This window comes from Protomyctophum parallelum (assembly GCF_964188405.1).
Source record: "Protomyctophum parallelum genome assembly, chromosome: 4".
Classification (NCBI taxonomy): Eukaryota; Metazoa; Chordata; class Actinopteri; order Myctophiformes; family Myctophidae; genus Protomyctophum; species Protomyctophum parallelum.
Genome location: NC_139700.1, coordinates 2,498,986 through 2,515,658, shown reverse-complemented (window position 1 = coordinate 2,515,658; position 16,673 = coordinate 2,498,986). Strand labels below are relative to the sequence as shown.

At 43.1% G+C, this 16,673-nt stretch overlaps 1 protein-coding gene across 2 annotated transcripts in view; it reads right to left on the bottom strand.

Annotated features, from left to right (window-relative positions):
* Nucleotides 1-15,122, bottom strand: part of LOC310857802 (septin-7-like) — a 48,887-nt gene extending 33,765 nt beyond the window's left edge. Inside the window, exons 1-2 of one of the 2 annotated variants that reach the window (XM_083763695.1) lie at nt 14,810-15,122; nt 6,874-6,973 (exon numbers count right to left, since the gene is read on the bottom strand). In XM_083763695.1, coding sequence (XP_083619821.1) covers nt 6,874-6,973; nt 14,810-14,848 — 139 coding nt within the window. In that variant the 5' untranslated portion in view covers nt 14,849-15,122. The remainder of the gene's footprint in view (nt 1-6,873; nt 6,974-14,809) is intronic. The other variant, XM_083763696.1, reaches the window with a different exon arrangement.
* Nucleotides 15,123-16,673: the final 1,551 nt, after the last annotated feature.

The following is a 16,673-nucleotide window of genomic DNA, read 5'->3' as shown; positions in this document are numbered from 1 at the left end:
TCATAGACAAACTTAGAATAGAATCTTCAAATCGATTCTAAACCATGACAGCCAGCGGGCAGAGGCCAGGATAGGGTCATATGGTTCCTCTTACGCATCTGATCTTGAGATTAAGGTCTTGGAAGGTTTTGGAAAGAGAGAAACTGCTTGATTTTGGCAACGGTACGCGGCTGCCTGGAACAAATGGCTTTTACTACTGCATTTACCTGCTTGTCAAACTTGAAGGCAGCCTTAAATGGCACACCAGGGTATTGACACGGGTGCAAAGGCTGTCAAAACCATTTTCAATCACTTTAATGGAGTCAAAGGGTTTTGGTAGATCAGAACATTGTGATGATTTGCAAAATCTTCTAAAGTGAATGTAAATGGTATCAAGAATGCGAGCAGTAAGCTAGCTAGTCAGTGGAAGGAAGACTAAGATAGTGTGTGTGTGCGTGCGTGTGTGTAGTTAAGCCAACAGATTAACCAGACCAAAGCTTTCCTTCACTTCCCCCTCCATGCAAGGTCAATAGGCAAGGCGGTCATCCCTAAGCCTGTCAGACGGTCCCATCAGGAGACACAGACACTATCACACACAAAACAAACAGAGCTCACACAAATACAAACACCACAAACAGGATAGAGGATAGGGGAGTGTACAGTAAAGGATAAGCCAGTAGGGATATGATGAGTGTCTGTTAAACCACGCTGCTCCTCCTAGTCAGAAAGCACGTACATACGATAGTACGCTCTTGCTCTTGCATAGCCAGATGACCGGCAAGGCGGCTACATGAGTTCAGAATTGCTTAAAGGACAACTTTAGTTTTTTTCAACCAAGGTTCATGTTTTAGGTGGTTATTAGAGAAACTAAAAGGTGAGTGTTCATTTTCTTTCATTTGCTGCTTTCTTTAGTTTTAGGGATTTTAGCAGTTTTTGACAGGGGGGCGGGGGCATTCGAGCATGGGGCTAAATATGTGTTTTTTAGCACAATTTTATGGTGATTTATTTTTTTATGGTTTACTATAGTCCTAATAAACGTCAGGAAATTACATCTGGCCACAAAAGATCACAGGATCTACTGAATGTGACAAACTGACATATTGAGCCTATACACACAGTATAAGCCTACCCCCAGTAGGCTACCTTCACATTCAGTAGATCCTGTGATCTTCTGTGGGCAGATGTAATTTCCTGACGTTTATTAGGACTATAGTAAACCATAAAAAAATAAATCACCATAAAATTGTGTTAAAAAAGACATATTTAGACCCATGCTCGAATGCCCCCGCCCCCCTGTCAAAAACAGCTAAAGAAAGCAGCAAATGAAAAAAGATTAACACTCATCTTTTACTTTATCTAATAACAAACTAAAACATGAACCTTGGTTGAAAAAAACTAAAGTTGTCCTTTAAGTAACAGACACAAATGAATACCGGATGATGGTACCAACTATGTTCTCTGGTAACATTCCAGCTGTTGAAGCAGTCACCCCAGGGAGACTGCAGAAGTGTGTAGCTTTTACATTCTTACAGCCCTGGAGGCACGCGCTTTCAACCCACGTTCAAACTGTTGGACCCTGTGTCCCAAGCAGGGGACTGGGACACATTTTCAACCGAGGTTGAAAATGGAATATGTTTATGGGTGGGTGTGTGTGTGTGAGGGGGGGCGGGTGTGGGGTGTATACTGTATATGTATATCTGTCGGGTCAAAGTATCGGGGCCGGTTCCGAGTACTTGAGGGTGGTATCGGCCCGAGTAACTGATACCAGTATCAGTCTATCAGAACAACTCTAATATTATTTTTTTGTATTTTATCTCATGGTTCGATGTAGGTATGTGACTGCTACGTGTCTGAGCTGAGCCATCTTTTTTTTCTGTAAATCCCTGGGAGAGGTGGCGTCTATGTGGCATTCTGAAATGGCAACTGCTTTGCAAGCTAGCGTTCTGCAGGGTGGGTGTGCCTATCATGTTCAGTTATATAGGCCGCTGCCTGTTGGCATCCTAAAGATGCAGTTTGGGAAAGCGGGGGTCGTTTGTCGAGCTACCGGCCTGGCGGTGGTGGTGGTGGGTACACATCGGGTGTGAAACGGTGTTGATTTTGACAGCACAATTTGAGTCATTCTTTAAAATAAAATTCCATTTATTTTTAGTCATCTGAAAGGTTTTCGCGTTAAGTCTGGTTTCAGTCGACAGTTTAAATCTACAGTTGATTTAGTCGCCAAAAATGTCTTTTGGCAGGCCTCGATAATGGCAGATTTTACACTTGGTAACTTGCATGCTGAAAACAGAAGATCTACAAGATCAAGCAAGCATAAAATTACATTTAGTTCTAATGGATCTCTTCTTCTAGTATAGTTTTAATTTGTTGACGAAATTGTCAGTATATTTAGTCATAGTTTTATTTTGTTTTCGTCCGTGAAAAAAGGTAGTCAAAACATTTTTTTTCGTCATAGTTTTGGTCGACGAAATCAACACTGGGTGTGTGAAACGTGAATGGGTTCCCCCTCTCGTCTCACTTCATTCACACTCCACTCTGTAGTGCACAGTTCTGCTCACTAGCGCGGCATCTCTCAAATCTTTCCAGGGGTTTTTCTACACGAGCTGCCAGCTGGACAGAAAAAAAAAGGGACAGGAAGCAGCTTTTCCCCTCGCAAAGGGAAGAATTGCGAGAGAGAGAGCGAGAGAGCGAGAGAGCGAGAGAGAGAGAGAGAGAGGGAGAGTGCAAAAAAAGGATTCTGGGAACAGACTCTGGTGGTGTTCCACTGCGTTCCATTTCAGGGAGTGACAGACAGACGGCGGAACAGCTCAACCGTTTCCCTGTGAATCGGGAGCTCCAACGACGTGTGAGCGGGGAGGACTGGTTTTCACTATTCTCGACCCCAAAACTCACAGGCACACTTGCATACAAACCCCCCCCACACAGACACACACACACACTTGTGCGAGCGACACACACACACACACGTGTGTGTATATGTGGGTGCGTGTGGGTCACGCACAGACGCACACCTACACATTATGTCTAAACTCTGGTCCAGCTGCCAGCCATTACAAACTGTCAATCTGAGAAGACAAGCAGAGACACACTAGGGCTCATATTACAGCCACTCAGACCTTTTTTATTTTATTTTCCTTTTTTTTAATGCACAGGTCTTTCATTACGCTTCAGCCGTTATCCTCATCCCGGCTTCACCATTTCACCCCCAACGTTTTACACATTTCACTCAATGGCAAGTTTGCTTTGGACACAAATACATTTTGTGTCGCCAAGAGATATATGTAAATTGAATTAGTCTCAAATGCAAACTACAGCACATTTGCTACCAAATAGAGCACAGAACTTCTGACATCACTCGTTCATTCCCTGGTTTACGGACCTTTTCCTCTATAGAGAACAACATTGGGTTTCTTAAAATCGTAAGCATTGTATACTGTATTTAATCAAATAAAAATAAACAAACTGTCTGCGATATTGTTATATATTTGGGGCTTATTGCTTACACAAGGTTCTAACCTCAAATGAATAAGAAAATCACACCCGTGTGAAGTGAATGGTGCAACTCCGTGTGGAAGTTCCAGACCCACAGGAACACACAGACCCACAGGCCAGGGTGCCGGCCCGGTTCTGGCGAGCCGCCCCACGTCCGAAACGGTTGAGAAATGACCGTGTGGAGGGTCCCTGGGGGGTCCCCGGAACATCCAGACCTACAGGAATACGCCCAGGGGGCGAGCTCGGTTCCGGTGAGCCGCCCTGGGTCCGAAATGGTTGAGAAATGACAGAGTTAAGGCCTATTCATAGTCTGGATTTTCGGTGGTGAGGTGACCACCGCTCCGGTGGTGAGCTGACCACCGGAGCTGAAATAACGTTGAGCGGTGGTGAGTAAAAACAGAGAGAAGGGCTGGAGCGGTGGCGGTGGTTTGCTCTTCACCGCGGCTCAGTGACGTCATGTTGTAGTTCGGTGGTCACCACTCACCCCACCACCGAAAATCCAGACTATGAATAACGCTTTACTGTTTGGGAGTCCCTCTATACTGTACTGTACCACCCCAAATCATATACAGTTAACGTGTGTACGTGTGTACGTTGGCGTGTGCGTGTGTGTGAGAGAGGCTGTGCAACAGTGACACTTGGTTGTGAAAACCAACCAAAGGCTATTTTCGTGCTCGGACACAGCCAGCCAGCTTTCATGCTCGGACACAGCCAGCCAGCCAGGAGGCAGGGATGGACCCAGGGACACACATAGCTGTCTATAGGAGTGGTTGCACCACTCAAACATAGTACCGGTAATAATGAAACAAAACAGTACTCTTGTACTAAACATTGCTGGTTTCTTGCTCATTGTACTGAGTCAGTCTGCCTGAGGCTTTTACACCATTACTATTGAAGCCAGTCTTCACGTTCACAGCGCGGCCAACAATTCCAGCGACTCTCATTCTCATCTCTCTCTCTCTCTCTCTCTCCCCCCACTCTCAGAATTAGGCTCTTACAACCTACTGCATGCTCACTGCATTAGGGCTGCAAGTATTGATTATTTTCTTAGCATCGTTTACTATTTTAATAGTGCCATGCAAAACAAACAGCAAAAATGTATAAACTCACAACATGTAACATGGCGTTGTGAGCTTGTAGATCAGCTATTTTGTGTGTGTGTGTGTGTGTGCGCACACACACACACACACACACACACACACACACACACAACAGTAGATGGGCGCGCGGCCGTGCGCAGCTACTGTAGTGTATATAGGGCATCCCACCCTGAGGGGGTGACAATCATCTGAATATGGTAAATTGTCCTGCACTGTCCCAATGAACTATAATATAGCTATTGTACTGGCCTGGCCGTATAAAATAATTATGTTATTTGTCAAGTACACAGCAGCATATAGGCTTGCTTCTTGTTGCATTTACGTTTATAAAGTAATGAGGAAGCCAACTAAAGACTTACAACAATAAGCCTTCACCAAAATAACACTCTGAAGTGACGCACAACTACATTATTAATGCAAATCTCTCTCTCTCTCACACACCCGGGGGACGTTATATCCTAGTGCAAACCAGTTGTGTAAGATTGCTATTTACATTAGTAACCACCTTCAAAAGCATTTTTTAAAGACATCGAGGCTTTCATAATTCATTGATAAGTGTCTGAAACTATGTGCGTGTTGGAAAACCCCATCTGCTGAACAGCCCCGTCGCTCATCTTTGTCCTTACATTGTATTTCTGCTGTGTTGAGTTATGAACCGTTCTATCCCTCACATTCAACGCTATGTGTGAAGTTTGGCTGAGCTGAGGGTATGTGGGGCTGAGAGCCAAGACAGAAAGAAAGGAAGAGAGTGAGAGGGGCCCATATGTGAAAAGGACTGAACCGGGATCATCTAGTTGAGACAGTGAACGCCTCAGACTGTCTGTCCATCTAAACCCTACGCTGTTCTATCTTCAAGGTTGTGCGTGCGTGGCGTGCTTTTAGTGACATCATGCAGTATCTTATTTGTGTGTGTGTGTGTGTGTGTGTGTGTGTGTGTGTGTGTGTGTCTTTTTCTTTTGGGGGGGGGGGGGTTCAACATATTCTAAAACCACAGGATTAAATAGCTGGCACACCTGTATTATTTCAGACAGAAGAACCACTTAAATGTAATTGCAATTCAGTGGGAAAGATAATAGTGATGGATTATATCTATCCATCTCCGTTGTCCAACACATTAATTTGTGGGAGCTGTTGGAGAAAGCCATCGGCGTGCTCGTCAAGTGCCACACTATCTTGACCTTTCCTCTGCACACATGTGTGTCTAGACTCCAGCCAACCAAAACAACCCTTCCTCCGCTTCGTTCCCGTGTTCGGTTCTTTCCCTCCATAATCCTGTTAGCCACATTTACAACCAGGTTCATTCATGTACTGTATTCCAACAGTGTACATCCTGTGCTTCGCCGACACGCTCTGTCTGTAACGCAAATTAAGTCGTCTACATATAAAACACACATGTCATTGTTTGTTACAAACTACAAAGACCGGTTTCCCTGAGAAACCCAAATGGAAAACTATTTAAAGACTTTTTTTCGGATTGTGTGTCGTCATCCTACACAGAAAGGTGCTGTAAACAAGTACTGTTACTCAAGTACAATTCTGAGGCGTTTGTATTTAGCATTTCCAATACTTTCACTTCTACCCCACTACACCTCTGATCCAAATATTGTACTTTTTACTCCACTACATTTATTTAACCACTTCAGTCCTATATACATTTCTGCCAATTGAAAATAGCCGATCTACAAGTTCACAATGCCATTTTCAAAAGACATATACATTTGAGAACTTGAAACAGTACATTTTGATGCCAAAAGTATACTTTTGTGCTTTTGCTCAAGTACATTTTGAATTTCTTTTACTTTTACTTGTAACAGAGTATTTCTATATTGCAGTATTGATACTTAATTATTACTTAAGTAAAACATACGAGTACTTTTTCCGCCACTGAGCTCTGGATGCCGTGCATGCTTTACGTTCATTCAACCCATCCTAATGAACCATCAAAAACAAACTGCCTGACAAGTGACAAGTGGCCACAAGCACACTTGCACAGGTGTACATACTAGGGCTGCAACTATCAATTATCTTCTTAGCATTTTTTCCCTACGTCATTATTATTTAAAATGTTAAAATTATTTTATAATTGATAAACCACTTAGTTCGAATAACTGTCATTGTCACGTCACATGTGTACGCCGAGTGTATCTGCTTTCAATAAGCTCCCATGCCCCAAATTGTGGACATCAATTTTGTCCCCAATTCACTGATTCGATGTCCAAAATGTGTCCCAAAATGTGGCACGTCAAAAACACATCCACACAGACACCGATTCACCACAGGCGGAACTAGAAGTTTTGCAACTCACCAACCACCATGAGCGTGAACTCAAATCCTCGCTTGACAGACTTCCTGTAGACTTGGTTGGGGAGGTTGGCGAAGCCCACATAGCCCTCCAGATTCCTCTGCTAGGAAAAGACACACGGGAGAGAAAGACTGTTAATGGAAAGGAGACATCACCTCAGCACCGTCGGAGCCAGAAACACACAGATACAAAGCAGCCAAATGCCTGGTTACCCTGGAATCTTGTATCATGTTGTGAACACAGTGTGTAGTGGGATAGATGTACAAATATCTTAAGTAGCACTGTGAAAAGTTGGACAGTACAGTGAGTACACGTACACTCAGTCATAGGGCAAAGTGCACGTGCGCACACAAACACACACGGTTCTCTACATCAGATCTCCACTCAAGGGAAAAGCCTTCACATGCATATCATACAGCCACATACACACACAAACATCTCTGCTCAGACATTCAAAGCAACACCACATTTCACACACACACACACACGGGCGTGTCGCGCGCACAGACACACACACACACACACACACACACACACAAACCCCCACAGGCAAAAACCTTGCTTTTTGTGAACCTGCAATTAGCATTGCTCTGTCTTGCAGTGACAGATCCCCTTTGATGTGAAGAGCAGCTGGGATAAATACAAGAGTAAAGATGTGCTCTTTTAGGGGAAGAGAGGTGAGAAGAGAGAGGAATCTTTCAATAGACCACGACTCCACTCCAGGCTGTCCAAACACACCCGTTTCCAAAATGTCAAATCAAGGAGGAAACGGTGGAATCGACAGCTTAGGAATCCTGGGTAAAGTCCAATAAGCAAGTATGCACAACCAAAGCATAACTTTAAAGAAATCCAAGAAAAGAGGATAGCAGGAAAACAAGGTTTCATTATCTCCCCAGCATCCTATCTCACAACTGCTACAGCATAAAGAAGTAACCTCTAGGGCTGCAATTATCCATCATAGGTTAATAGTGATTATTCTATCGATTAGTATTTTTTAATAATTGAAGTGCGTTTATTTTATTTTTATGGAAAATTCTCTCATTGGCTGCCTCATCTCTAGGCAAACACACTTTTTGCCTCTAGCCGACCTCTCTGCCAATGGTATAGTATTTCAGTGCCTGCATCTTTCCGCGTGCTGGAAATAGCCGATCTGCAAGCTCACAACCTGTTGTGGAGGCGACGAGTTCTGAGTTTGCAGATCAGCTACTTTCAGCATGTTGCATGCTGAAAGTAGCTGATAAGTCAGGCTTAACTTTGTTTTCAGCCGAGGCGACGCACACAGACACACATGGCTACTCGTTGTAAAATAAACAGTAAGGGCCGATTCATACTGCTATTTTAGAGCCGAAATTAAGTAGTTTCTGGACGGTATCTGACTAGCCCTCGCTGGCGTGGTGCGTGAGTCCCCCTCCTCCCCCAATTGTTTCACAAAAACGGGCTGGGAAAGATTTTAGTTTCAACTGAACAGGGCTACAGTACATGGATGATAGTGAGCACACAATAGCACAGAGTTGTGAGCTGCACGCACCATGGCAGAGACAGATTAATGTGGTGTTGGAATCAGGTTTACTATGCTTTTAGCAGGACTTTTGGCTTTGTGCAGTGCTTCAATTTGTTTCCACAGTGTTCCACATGTTGTTCTGACCTGTACTCCACACAAGGCAAATACTTTGATTGCTGGTCAGCCTGGCCTGGCTCTCCACCTCTGTCAATGGTGGTCCAATGGAAAACCGCAGACAGTTTAGAAGGGGGGAGCGACTAGGGTCCCTCACAGAGCATTAAGCTGGAGCTGGGCTTTGTCTTTTGTCTTAGGCCAGGTTCAAAGACATTATTGACACAGCCTAGTGACCAATTTACACATATGCCTGAATCTTTGAGTCATGGTGAATTTGTAGAAAATATTTTTTTAGTCTCAAGCAAGATGATCGGATCTCTCTGCCTACCACCGATAAACCTAAATGAATTGAATGAGATTTTCTTTTAAGAAAAAGATAAATGGATTGCATAACCACTTTGAAGTCTTTAGTGTGGTCCTGGCCATCACATTGGGAAGGTGATATCATAGGTTTCTTGCTACTGTTCTTAAGTTGTCGCTACATTTTAGATGTCACCAGATAATGCTCTGTCTGTGTGAGACTATAGCCTTATACTGGTACCAGTCAGCCGTGTGTCTGCACATATGGTTTAAAAATAGGGATGCTCCGAACAGGTTTTTTGGGGCCGATTGTTTTTCTCATGATCGCCCGATACCGATATGGCCGATACCGATCTTGTGCGTAAGAGGCCAATTTGAATATTCCCAAAATCATTATAATTATGTCAAAACCCACGTCAAAGAATGTTTAGGCCCGTCACAAAAATGCTAAATGATTACACTATATATCTGATTGACATTTATACTACTTAAATGGTGTAAAAGATTTGTTTCTCCAGATAGGGTAAACTGCCGATCACATATATAGGGTAAATTGCCGATCACCGATCAGAGTGAATATTGGCCGATACGGCCGATCTCCCATCGGTAGCCGATTATCAGAGCATCTATTTAAAAATGCACTAAAACAGGATCCAAGACATCAACATTTACCGCTGATGTTTGGAGACAATAGTAGACAGCCTCACTCATTCAAAATGTATTAAAAAGAGTGGGTGAAATATTTTTAAAGTGTCAAAGTTTTGACAAAAAGAAACAAAAAAGTAACAAAGAGACAAAGGAAAGAAAGTTCTGAGCTACAATTTACAATTTAGGCATTTAGCAGACGCTCTTAATCCAGAGCGATTTACATTAAGCAAGAACAAAAGCATGGGAATACATCACATAAGAAGATTGGGAGTGATGCTGCAGTTCTGACTGCAATGGGAAGTGCATTCCAGTTTTGGAGCCAGAAGGGAGAAGAGTTTGGGACGCGTGGAGCGTTGTCCCGGCGTTTTTAGTGAGGGTACTTCCAGTTTCCCTGCGTTGGCTGATCTGAGTGCGCGGGAGGGTTTGTAGGGTTCAATCATACTTGCAAGATATGGGGGAGCCATACCTTTGGTTGCTTTGAATGCCAGCATCAGAGTTTTGTATTCTGTGCGGGCAGCGACCGGGAGCCAGTGGAGGGAGCGGAGCAGGGGGGAGACATGTGAGAATTTTGGCTGGTTGAAGACCAAGCGAGCTGCTGCATTTTGGATCAGCTGGAGAGGCTTAAGTGCACATGCTGGTAGGCCAGTAAGGAGGGAGTTACAATAGTCGAGTTTTGACAAGACTGTTGTCTGGATTAGGAGCTGGGCTGATTCCTGGGTGAGGAACGGTCTAATTCGTCGTATGTTATAGAGTGTGAACCTACATGATCGAGTGACAGCTGTGATGCGAGCTTTGAACGAGAGCTGACTGTCCAGGACAACACCAAGATTCCTGGCTGTTGGGACAGACGTTACCAGGGCGTTGTCTACGGAAATAGTTAGCTCCCGCTAATTTCAGGCATTAATAATGTCTCTGTTTGAGAGCAAGTCAGCACAAACCACAATTTCCTTCTAGATTCTACAACAAGGAGGGTCAAGACTTCTTTTTGCTCTGAGGAAGGCTGGTGCAGAAACACAGAAACAATAAAGAATGACTGAGCCTCGTCTTGCATTCTCTTATTTTGGTGTTCTGTTCACCTAACTAGTCAACTAGTCTTTCCTGTGGCCGAGCACTCACTGCTCATGAAACATCCAGAGGAAGTGCATCTGCTTATCTTCCAGAGGGTCAACTGTGAGGGTCAGCTGAAATTGTATTGACACAAAGTTTGTTTATGTAGCTTTAAAATAGTTTGCTTTAAAAGGGATCGTGACATTTAAAAAAAGTTTCTTATTTATTTTGTTTAGGTTTCCTGAGCTCAATTGCACCCAAAAATCCTGAACTTTTAACATTCAGTAGATTTTCTGTGGTCTGGGGTTTTCTGGCTCAAACAAGTGCTCCAATTTTCCTATGGACTGTGATGTAACAGTCCACAAATCCCATATATGACATCGATTTGCCAGCAGATGTCACTAACCCTAACCCAACTGTCACCTGTTTGCCCGTTTTCATTGCAGCTCAAAAGGCATCAGAACACACAGAGAAAATCCCAAACATCCACTGAATGTTCAAAGTTCAGGTTGTGTGGGTGTAATTTAGGTTATAAAACCCAGAGTAATCTAGTAAGAGAGTGGTGACACGCTTTGATCTCGCCGCAAAGCTGGTGCCTATGGGCGATAGTTCCAAACATTGCTCCTATGGCTGGAACTATTCCATTGAGATAGAATGAGCACTTCCGCATTCCATTGTTACAATGAGAGTCAACGGGAGTGTCATTACTCTCTTTGTCTCTTACTAGATTACTCTGATAAAACCTAAAATTAAAATAAATTAAAATTCTTGCAGAGCTTTGCCACACTTTTTTCCAACATGGAAGTCCATTTAGTATCATCGATACTACTACATATACTAGTTACGCTCCTATATATAGTAGAGAGTAATAGTATAACTATATCAGTGAATACATCAGATTACATTAGTGCATCATCATAATGTGTGGATTCAACTTCTGACATAAATTGTTTCCACTAATGACGAGCCATCTCCTCAGTGATTAAATTACCATACTGGCGGTATGGCATGTTGAGCCCATTGAATACAACTCATTATATACTTGACATTACTGACGGCCATTTTCCAAAGCATACTGTGGTTAGTTTGGATTCTGTTCATTTCATTAAGGTTGCGATATCAAAACCAACATGCAGTGGCTTGAAACTTCCCTGATGTAATCTCCTTTTAATTAATTTTAGATTGTGGATTGACAAGCTCATGAAGAAAAGTTTGATCTACAAATTCAATTCAAATGTAAAGATGCCATAACCCATTTTGACCTGAGATCAGATTCTAAAATTGTCTTCTAAATCATGACAATTTTCTGAAAAAGCTAAGTCGTTCTTCGATTTTTCAAAAATAGCAGGCCTACAAGCTTGTAGCGCGCCACTCGGTGTCGCGCTATGAGCTTGTAGATCTGCTATTTTTCAATAGCTAAAGCATAACATAATGCTAACACCAAAAGGGGTTCCTGCCCCAAAATGGGTTAAGTTTGATACATGATTTGATTAATAACTGGAGAACATACATAGGGCTCCATCTTGCGCCACCCTTATCCCTAAACTTATTTGCCATTTTGACTATTTCGAAAAACATTTTAAAATCGAGACGTTGTGAGCTTGTAGATCGGTTATTTGAACAATTTTAAAAGGTTTTTTTAAATAGTAAAAAATGACAAATATGTTTAGGGATAAGGCTCAAGGGGTGGCGCAAGATATAGCCCATGGACTACAAAGCAAAGGGGAAAAAGATATATGTTTATATGATATATGTAGGCCGAAGCTGAATAGTTGTGAATGACACGCATTGATGCAGGTCAATATGCTCACAAGGTCATTAACTCTAGGATTGTTAGTTACACACAAACATACAGTAAGTGATGGATATATGACATGCACAAGCATTAGCTGAACAGAAAGGCAGAGAATGGGATGATACATTAAACCGATATGGAGTCCGAGCTGTCCGACTGTTGATTACAGCATCAGGCATAGCAGTGCTGTTCTAAAAAACCCTGAAGCACTTTCCATCATTTCTCTATTGGAATCCAGTGACTTGTGTGCACGGGTGCATGCGTTACATAAAGGCTCCAGCTCTGAAACTACTACAACTGGCAGTAGGTCACCTAGGTCCTAGGTCCTAGGGCAGCACATGCAGTAGATATGTCGAGCAGGATATGATGAGACAAGGAGTGAATTCATGTACCACTACCTACCTTCACCTGGAATGAAGGAGTGAAGGAAATGTGGCTTGAAAGCACAGTCTCAGAGTGAATCATTCAGGGGATGAGTGTGTGACAGAAATATGCACGTCATGAGGGAGTCACTCACTGAGACCGAGTGTCTGCGAGAGGATATTTCAACTATGTTTCTAATGTTTTACATCACATTAGAAGAAAGTGAAGACAAAAGAAGTTCATGCTTGACCGGAAATAGCAGTTCTACAAGCTCACAACGCCTTGTAGATCTGCTATTTTCAGCACACAGCACCGATGCACAATGATGTCAGGCTTTAGTCACAGACCTGAAAAACATGCAGAGTGAAAAACACACAGGGGGAGGGTTGGAGATTGTTTAGAATGATGCGAGAAAGAGAGAGAGAGAGAGAAAGAGGCTAATCAGTATCAGTCCATCCATAGCATTCATGTGGAACCCATCCCCCCAGCCCATCCAGTGGACTCACTGACTGACATCATCTGCATTCCCAACCCCATCCCTCTGACACTCTACTTCACTGTCACTGCATGGCATCCGGGCACCACACCATGCTGCAAACTGTCCTCGTTTTCCAATACACTCTCTCACAGACTCACACACACAACTTTCAATTCAATTCAAAGGACTTCATTGGCATGAGAAAACATACGTTTACATTGCCAAAGCACACACACACAACACACACACACACACACACACACACACACACACACACACACACACACACACACACACACACACACAGGAGAGGAGAGCGAGAGAGACAGAGGGCTGGGGTCAATCAAGGATCAGCAGTGAAATAAACTGGTAGTACAGGATGGATTTGCTGTTATATTTGGCACTTGAGGAGTTGTTGCGTCCATCCCATTCAGACAGTCAGTCTCTCTCTAGTCTCTTTCTATCCCTCTTGATCTCCATTTTCTGTATTTTGGCAGATCAAATGAATTGGCAGCAGCAGCAATCAATGGCTGTTCAGAACGGAACCAGTCAGCTGGAGATTGAATCTGAGCCCGGTCCGGAGACAGATAGATAGTGGACATGCATAATAATGTGGCTCAGCCAGGAGAGAAAGAGAAACAAGATTGCGTGAATTTAAAGACATCTTAAACCAGAGTCCTTTTTTTGTATACTATTTATAGTCTTGAGAAAAAATGCTGCCATTTGTCCCAAAGTGATTGCAAAAGATTGGTGCCAAAGTTTTTTTTTTAAAGAAGCTTTATATCCAAAATAACATGTCATGTATATATCGACGCAATGTGTGACATAGCTCCGTTTACACAATGCTGTAGCAGCTGTACCCCTTCCAACTGTATATACTTTCCACATTTTCAACAGTTTTATTACATTTTGACACTTGCTTTGGCATAGTATGTTTTCTCAGATCTCTTTTGAATTGAATTGTTGAGAGACTGACTGAGAGACTGCTGAGCTGAGACTCATTCCTGAACAGTGAGTGAGTGAGTGAGTGAGTGACTCAGTGTGTGAGTGAGTGTGTGAGAGAGGTAAACAGACGTTAGAGACGTACATCAAAACACAGGCCCTGAACAAAACAGGTGGACAGAGCCGGTCAGCCGGACATCCAACAGAAGGATGCTCACAAGAGTATCAGAGAGGGACTTGAATTAAGAATACAGGAGGGTTTTGACAACCATTTTTGTCTTAAATGACAGACAGACAGATCATAGCAGCAACGCAGGATTTGTATATACCGTAACGGTTACGGTATATGTGTGGTTACGGCGTAACCACACAGCTATTTCTGAGGTGCGTTCAACAACGGCAATTAACATTGCGTTTGCGTGCATTTGAGGAGAGAGGAAATAAAACAATGCTTTGAAACGAGTCAATATTAAACATAACCAATAAGAGGTAGAGTTTCCAATCCATGGTCAGAAATGGATGACAGCTCAAATCTGTGTGATATTGAATTAACCGAACCAATTTGGGTTCCTCCTAAACGTTGAAAATAGTTTATTGCTACAGAAAATGTTTCTTGAACGCACCTCTCTTGGCTTGCTGCCGGCAGGGGTTCGTTAGATGAATCATTCGTCATTATTAGCCTAATCAGGCATATAAATAAATACCACACGATGATGATGATGATGATTATGAGACGAAGGATAGAACTTACAGCGATGCCCGGAACCGTGGTCTCTGGTCGCTCGATCATTGTTGTACCGTGTTGTGTGTCGGTCACCACCCACCCTGCCTGGTCCTGTCCGTGGGTTAAAAACTATGTATGTGGAACCGTAGCCTTCTTCACCTCCCAAAAAAGACGTACCGTTGTCGTGTAGTGTAAAAATTTAAAAAAAAATGACCTAAACAAAATGGGTCTTTTTAGGGCTGAGCTAGGTGGCTAATTACGCGTGTTTATCGAAGCATTAGTACGAGAGGAATGCTCCACCAGCGAGCCTAGCATTTCATTCTACCCCCAAAAAATGCAATTCCAAATGTACTACTCCTCCAGTGTTGCCAGGGGTTGTGAGAGAAACAAGCGACGTGGGTCTATGAAGACAAGCACTTTTTAAATCAGTGGTTTTCAATAGTGGTCCGACCGGGGACCACCACCAGGGACAGGCCCGGCGCCGTTCCATGGTCCCTAGCTAAATGATGGAGAGTATGGTTACCAAATGGACCCTTATAGATCTTTAACTCTTATGGAGAGTTGGTTACCAAATGGACCCTTATAGATATTTAACTCTTAAAGGACCACTTCACCACTTTTCAACCTTTCTTCATATAATTGGTCCTCACTAATGTTCATGATAAAATGCCACTATTTTTTCCTACTTGGTCTGTGTCTCATCCAGTCATCCGAGTGGAATAGTAAGAGAGTGGCGACGAGCTTTGATCTCGCCTCAAAGCGGGTGCTTATGGGCTATAGTTCCAAACATTGGAACTATCCCATTGAGATAGAATGAGCACTTCTCCATTGTTACAATGAGGCCCCTTTTCCACCGGTTGGTTCCCAATGGGAACCGGTTCAGTTCTTTTTGGTTCTTAGTCCATGAGCCAGAGCTCCAAAATTGAAACATTAATTATGAATTGAGTGGGCAAAACCATACCTATATTAGATTGTTATCACCATTAAACTTCACCAATTGAGTACTTACACGAAGACAATGATTTATTGTATTACAAATTTTACATTTTTAAATAGGCAAATGAGGCATTATGTAGGAAAAATATGCAATACTCAAAAATATGAAAAAGCTACTACTGTGGAAGGGTTATCATGTATTAATTTACTTGTATTGATCCTATAAACAATTTAATATAGGGTATAGTTTGCCCACCAATTATGGAGCTCTGGCTCATGGACTAAAAACCAAAAAGAACTGAACCGGTTCCCATTGGGAACCAACCGGTGGAAAAGGGGTCTGGGAGTCAACGCTAGTGTCGCCACTCTCTTACTATTCCACTCTGTGTCTCATAGGAGGGCTGTGGGCAGTTTAGAAACCCGTCCACCAGTGACATCCTCGATGGGGAATCCAAGCTAGAAATGGCAGGCTTTCTATTCCTTCCTAAAAAGTTGCGTTGCTTTAATGGAAGCCATCATTCTCACGATAATATAAATATATTTTTAAAATCTTGTTTAAAAAAATCTGCCTAACGATGATGTCACTGGCTGACGGCTTTCTGAACTGCCCACAGCTCTCCTCTCAGTGTAAGCACACCTACTATACTAAGATTCCATGCGCGACCAAAAAAAGCTGTCTGCCGGCGTCTCTTCCGGGTTTTTAGACAGCTGGTGGATGGAAATGAAGCTCCACCCACGTGGCAGATTGCCGCATCGGCCAGATTCCCGGAAAAGCCAGTCTAAAAACCCGGAAGAGACACCGGCAGACAGCTTCTTTTGGCCGCGCATGGAAGTTCAGGTGTGACCAAACTGTATGAGACTGACAGCCTGGGCACACTTGAACTTCCATGGAAGAGACCCCGGCAGACAGCTTTTTTTGTCCACGCATGGAATCCTAGGTCTGCTTATACAGCTT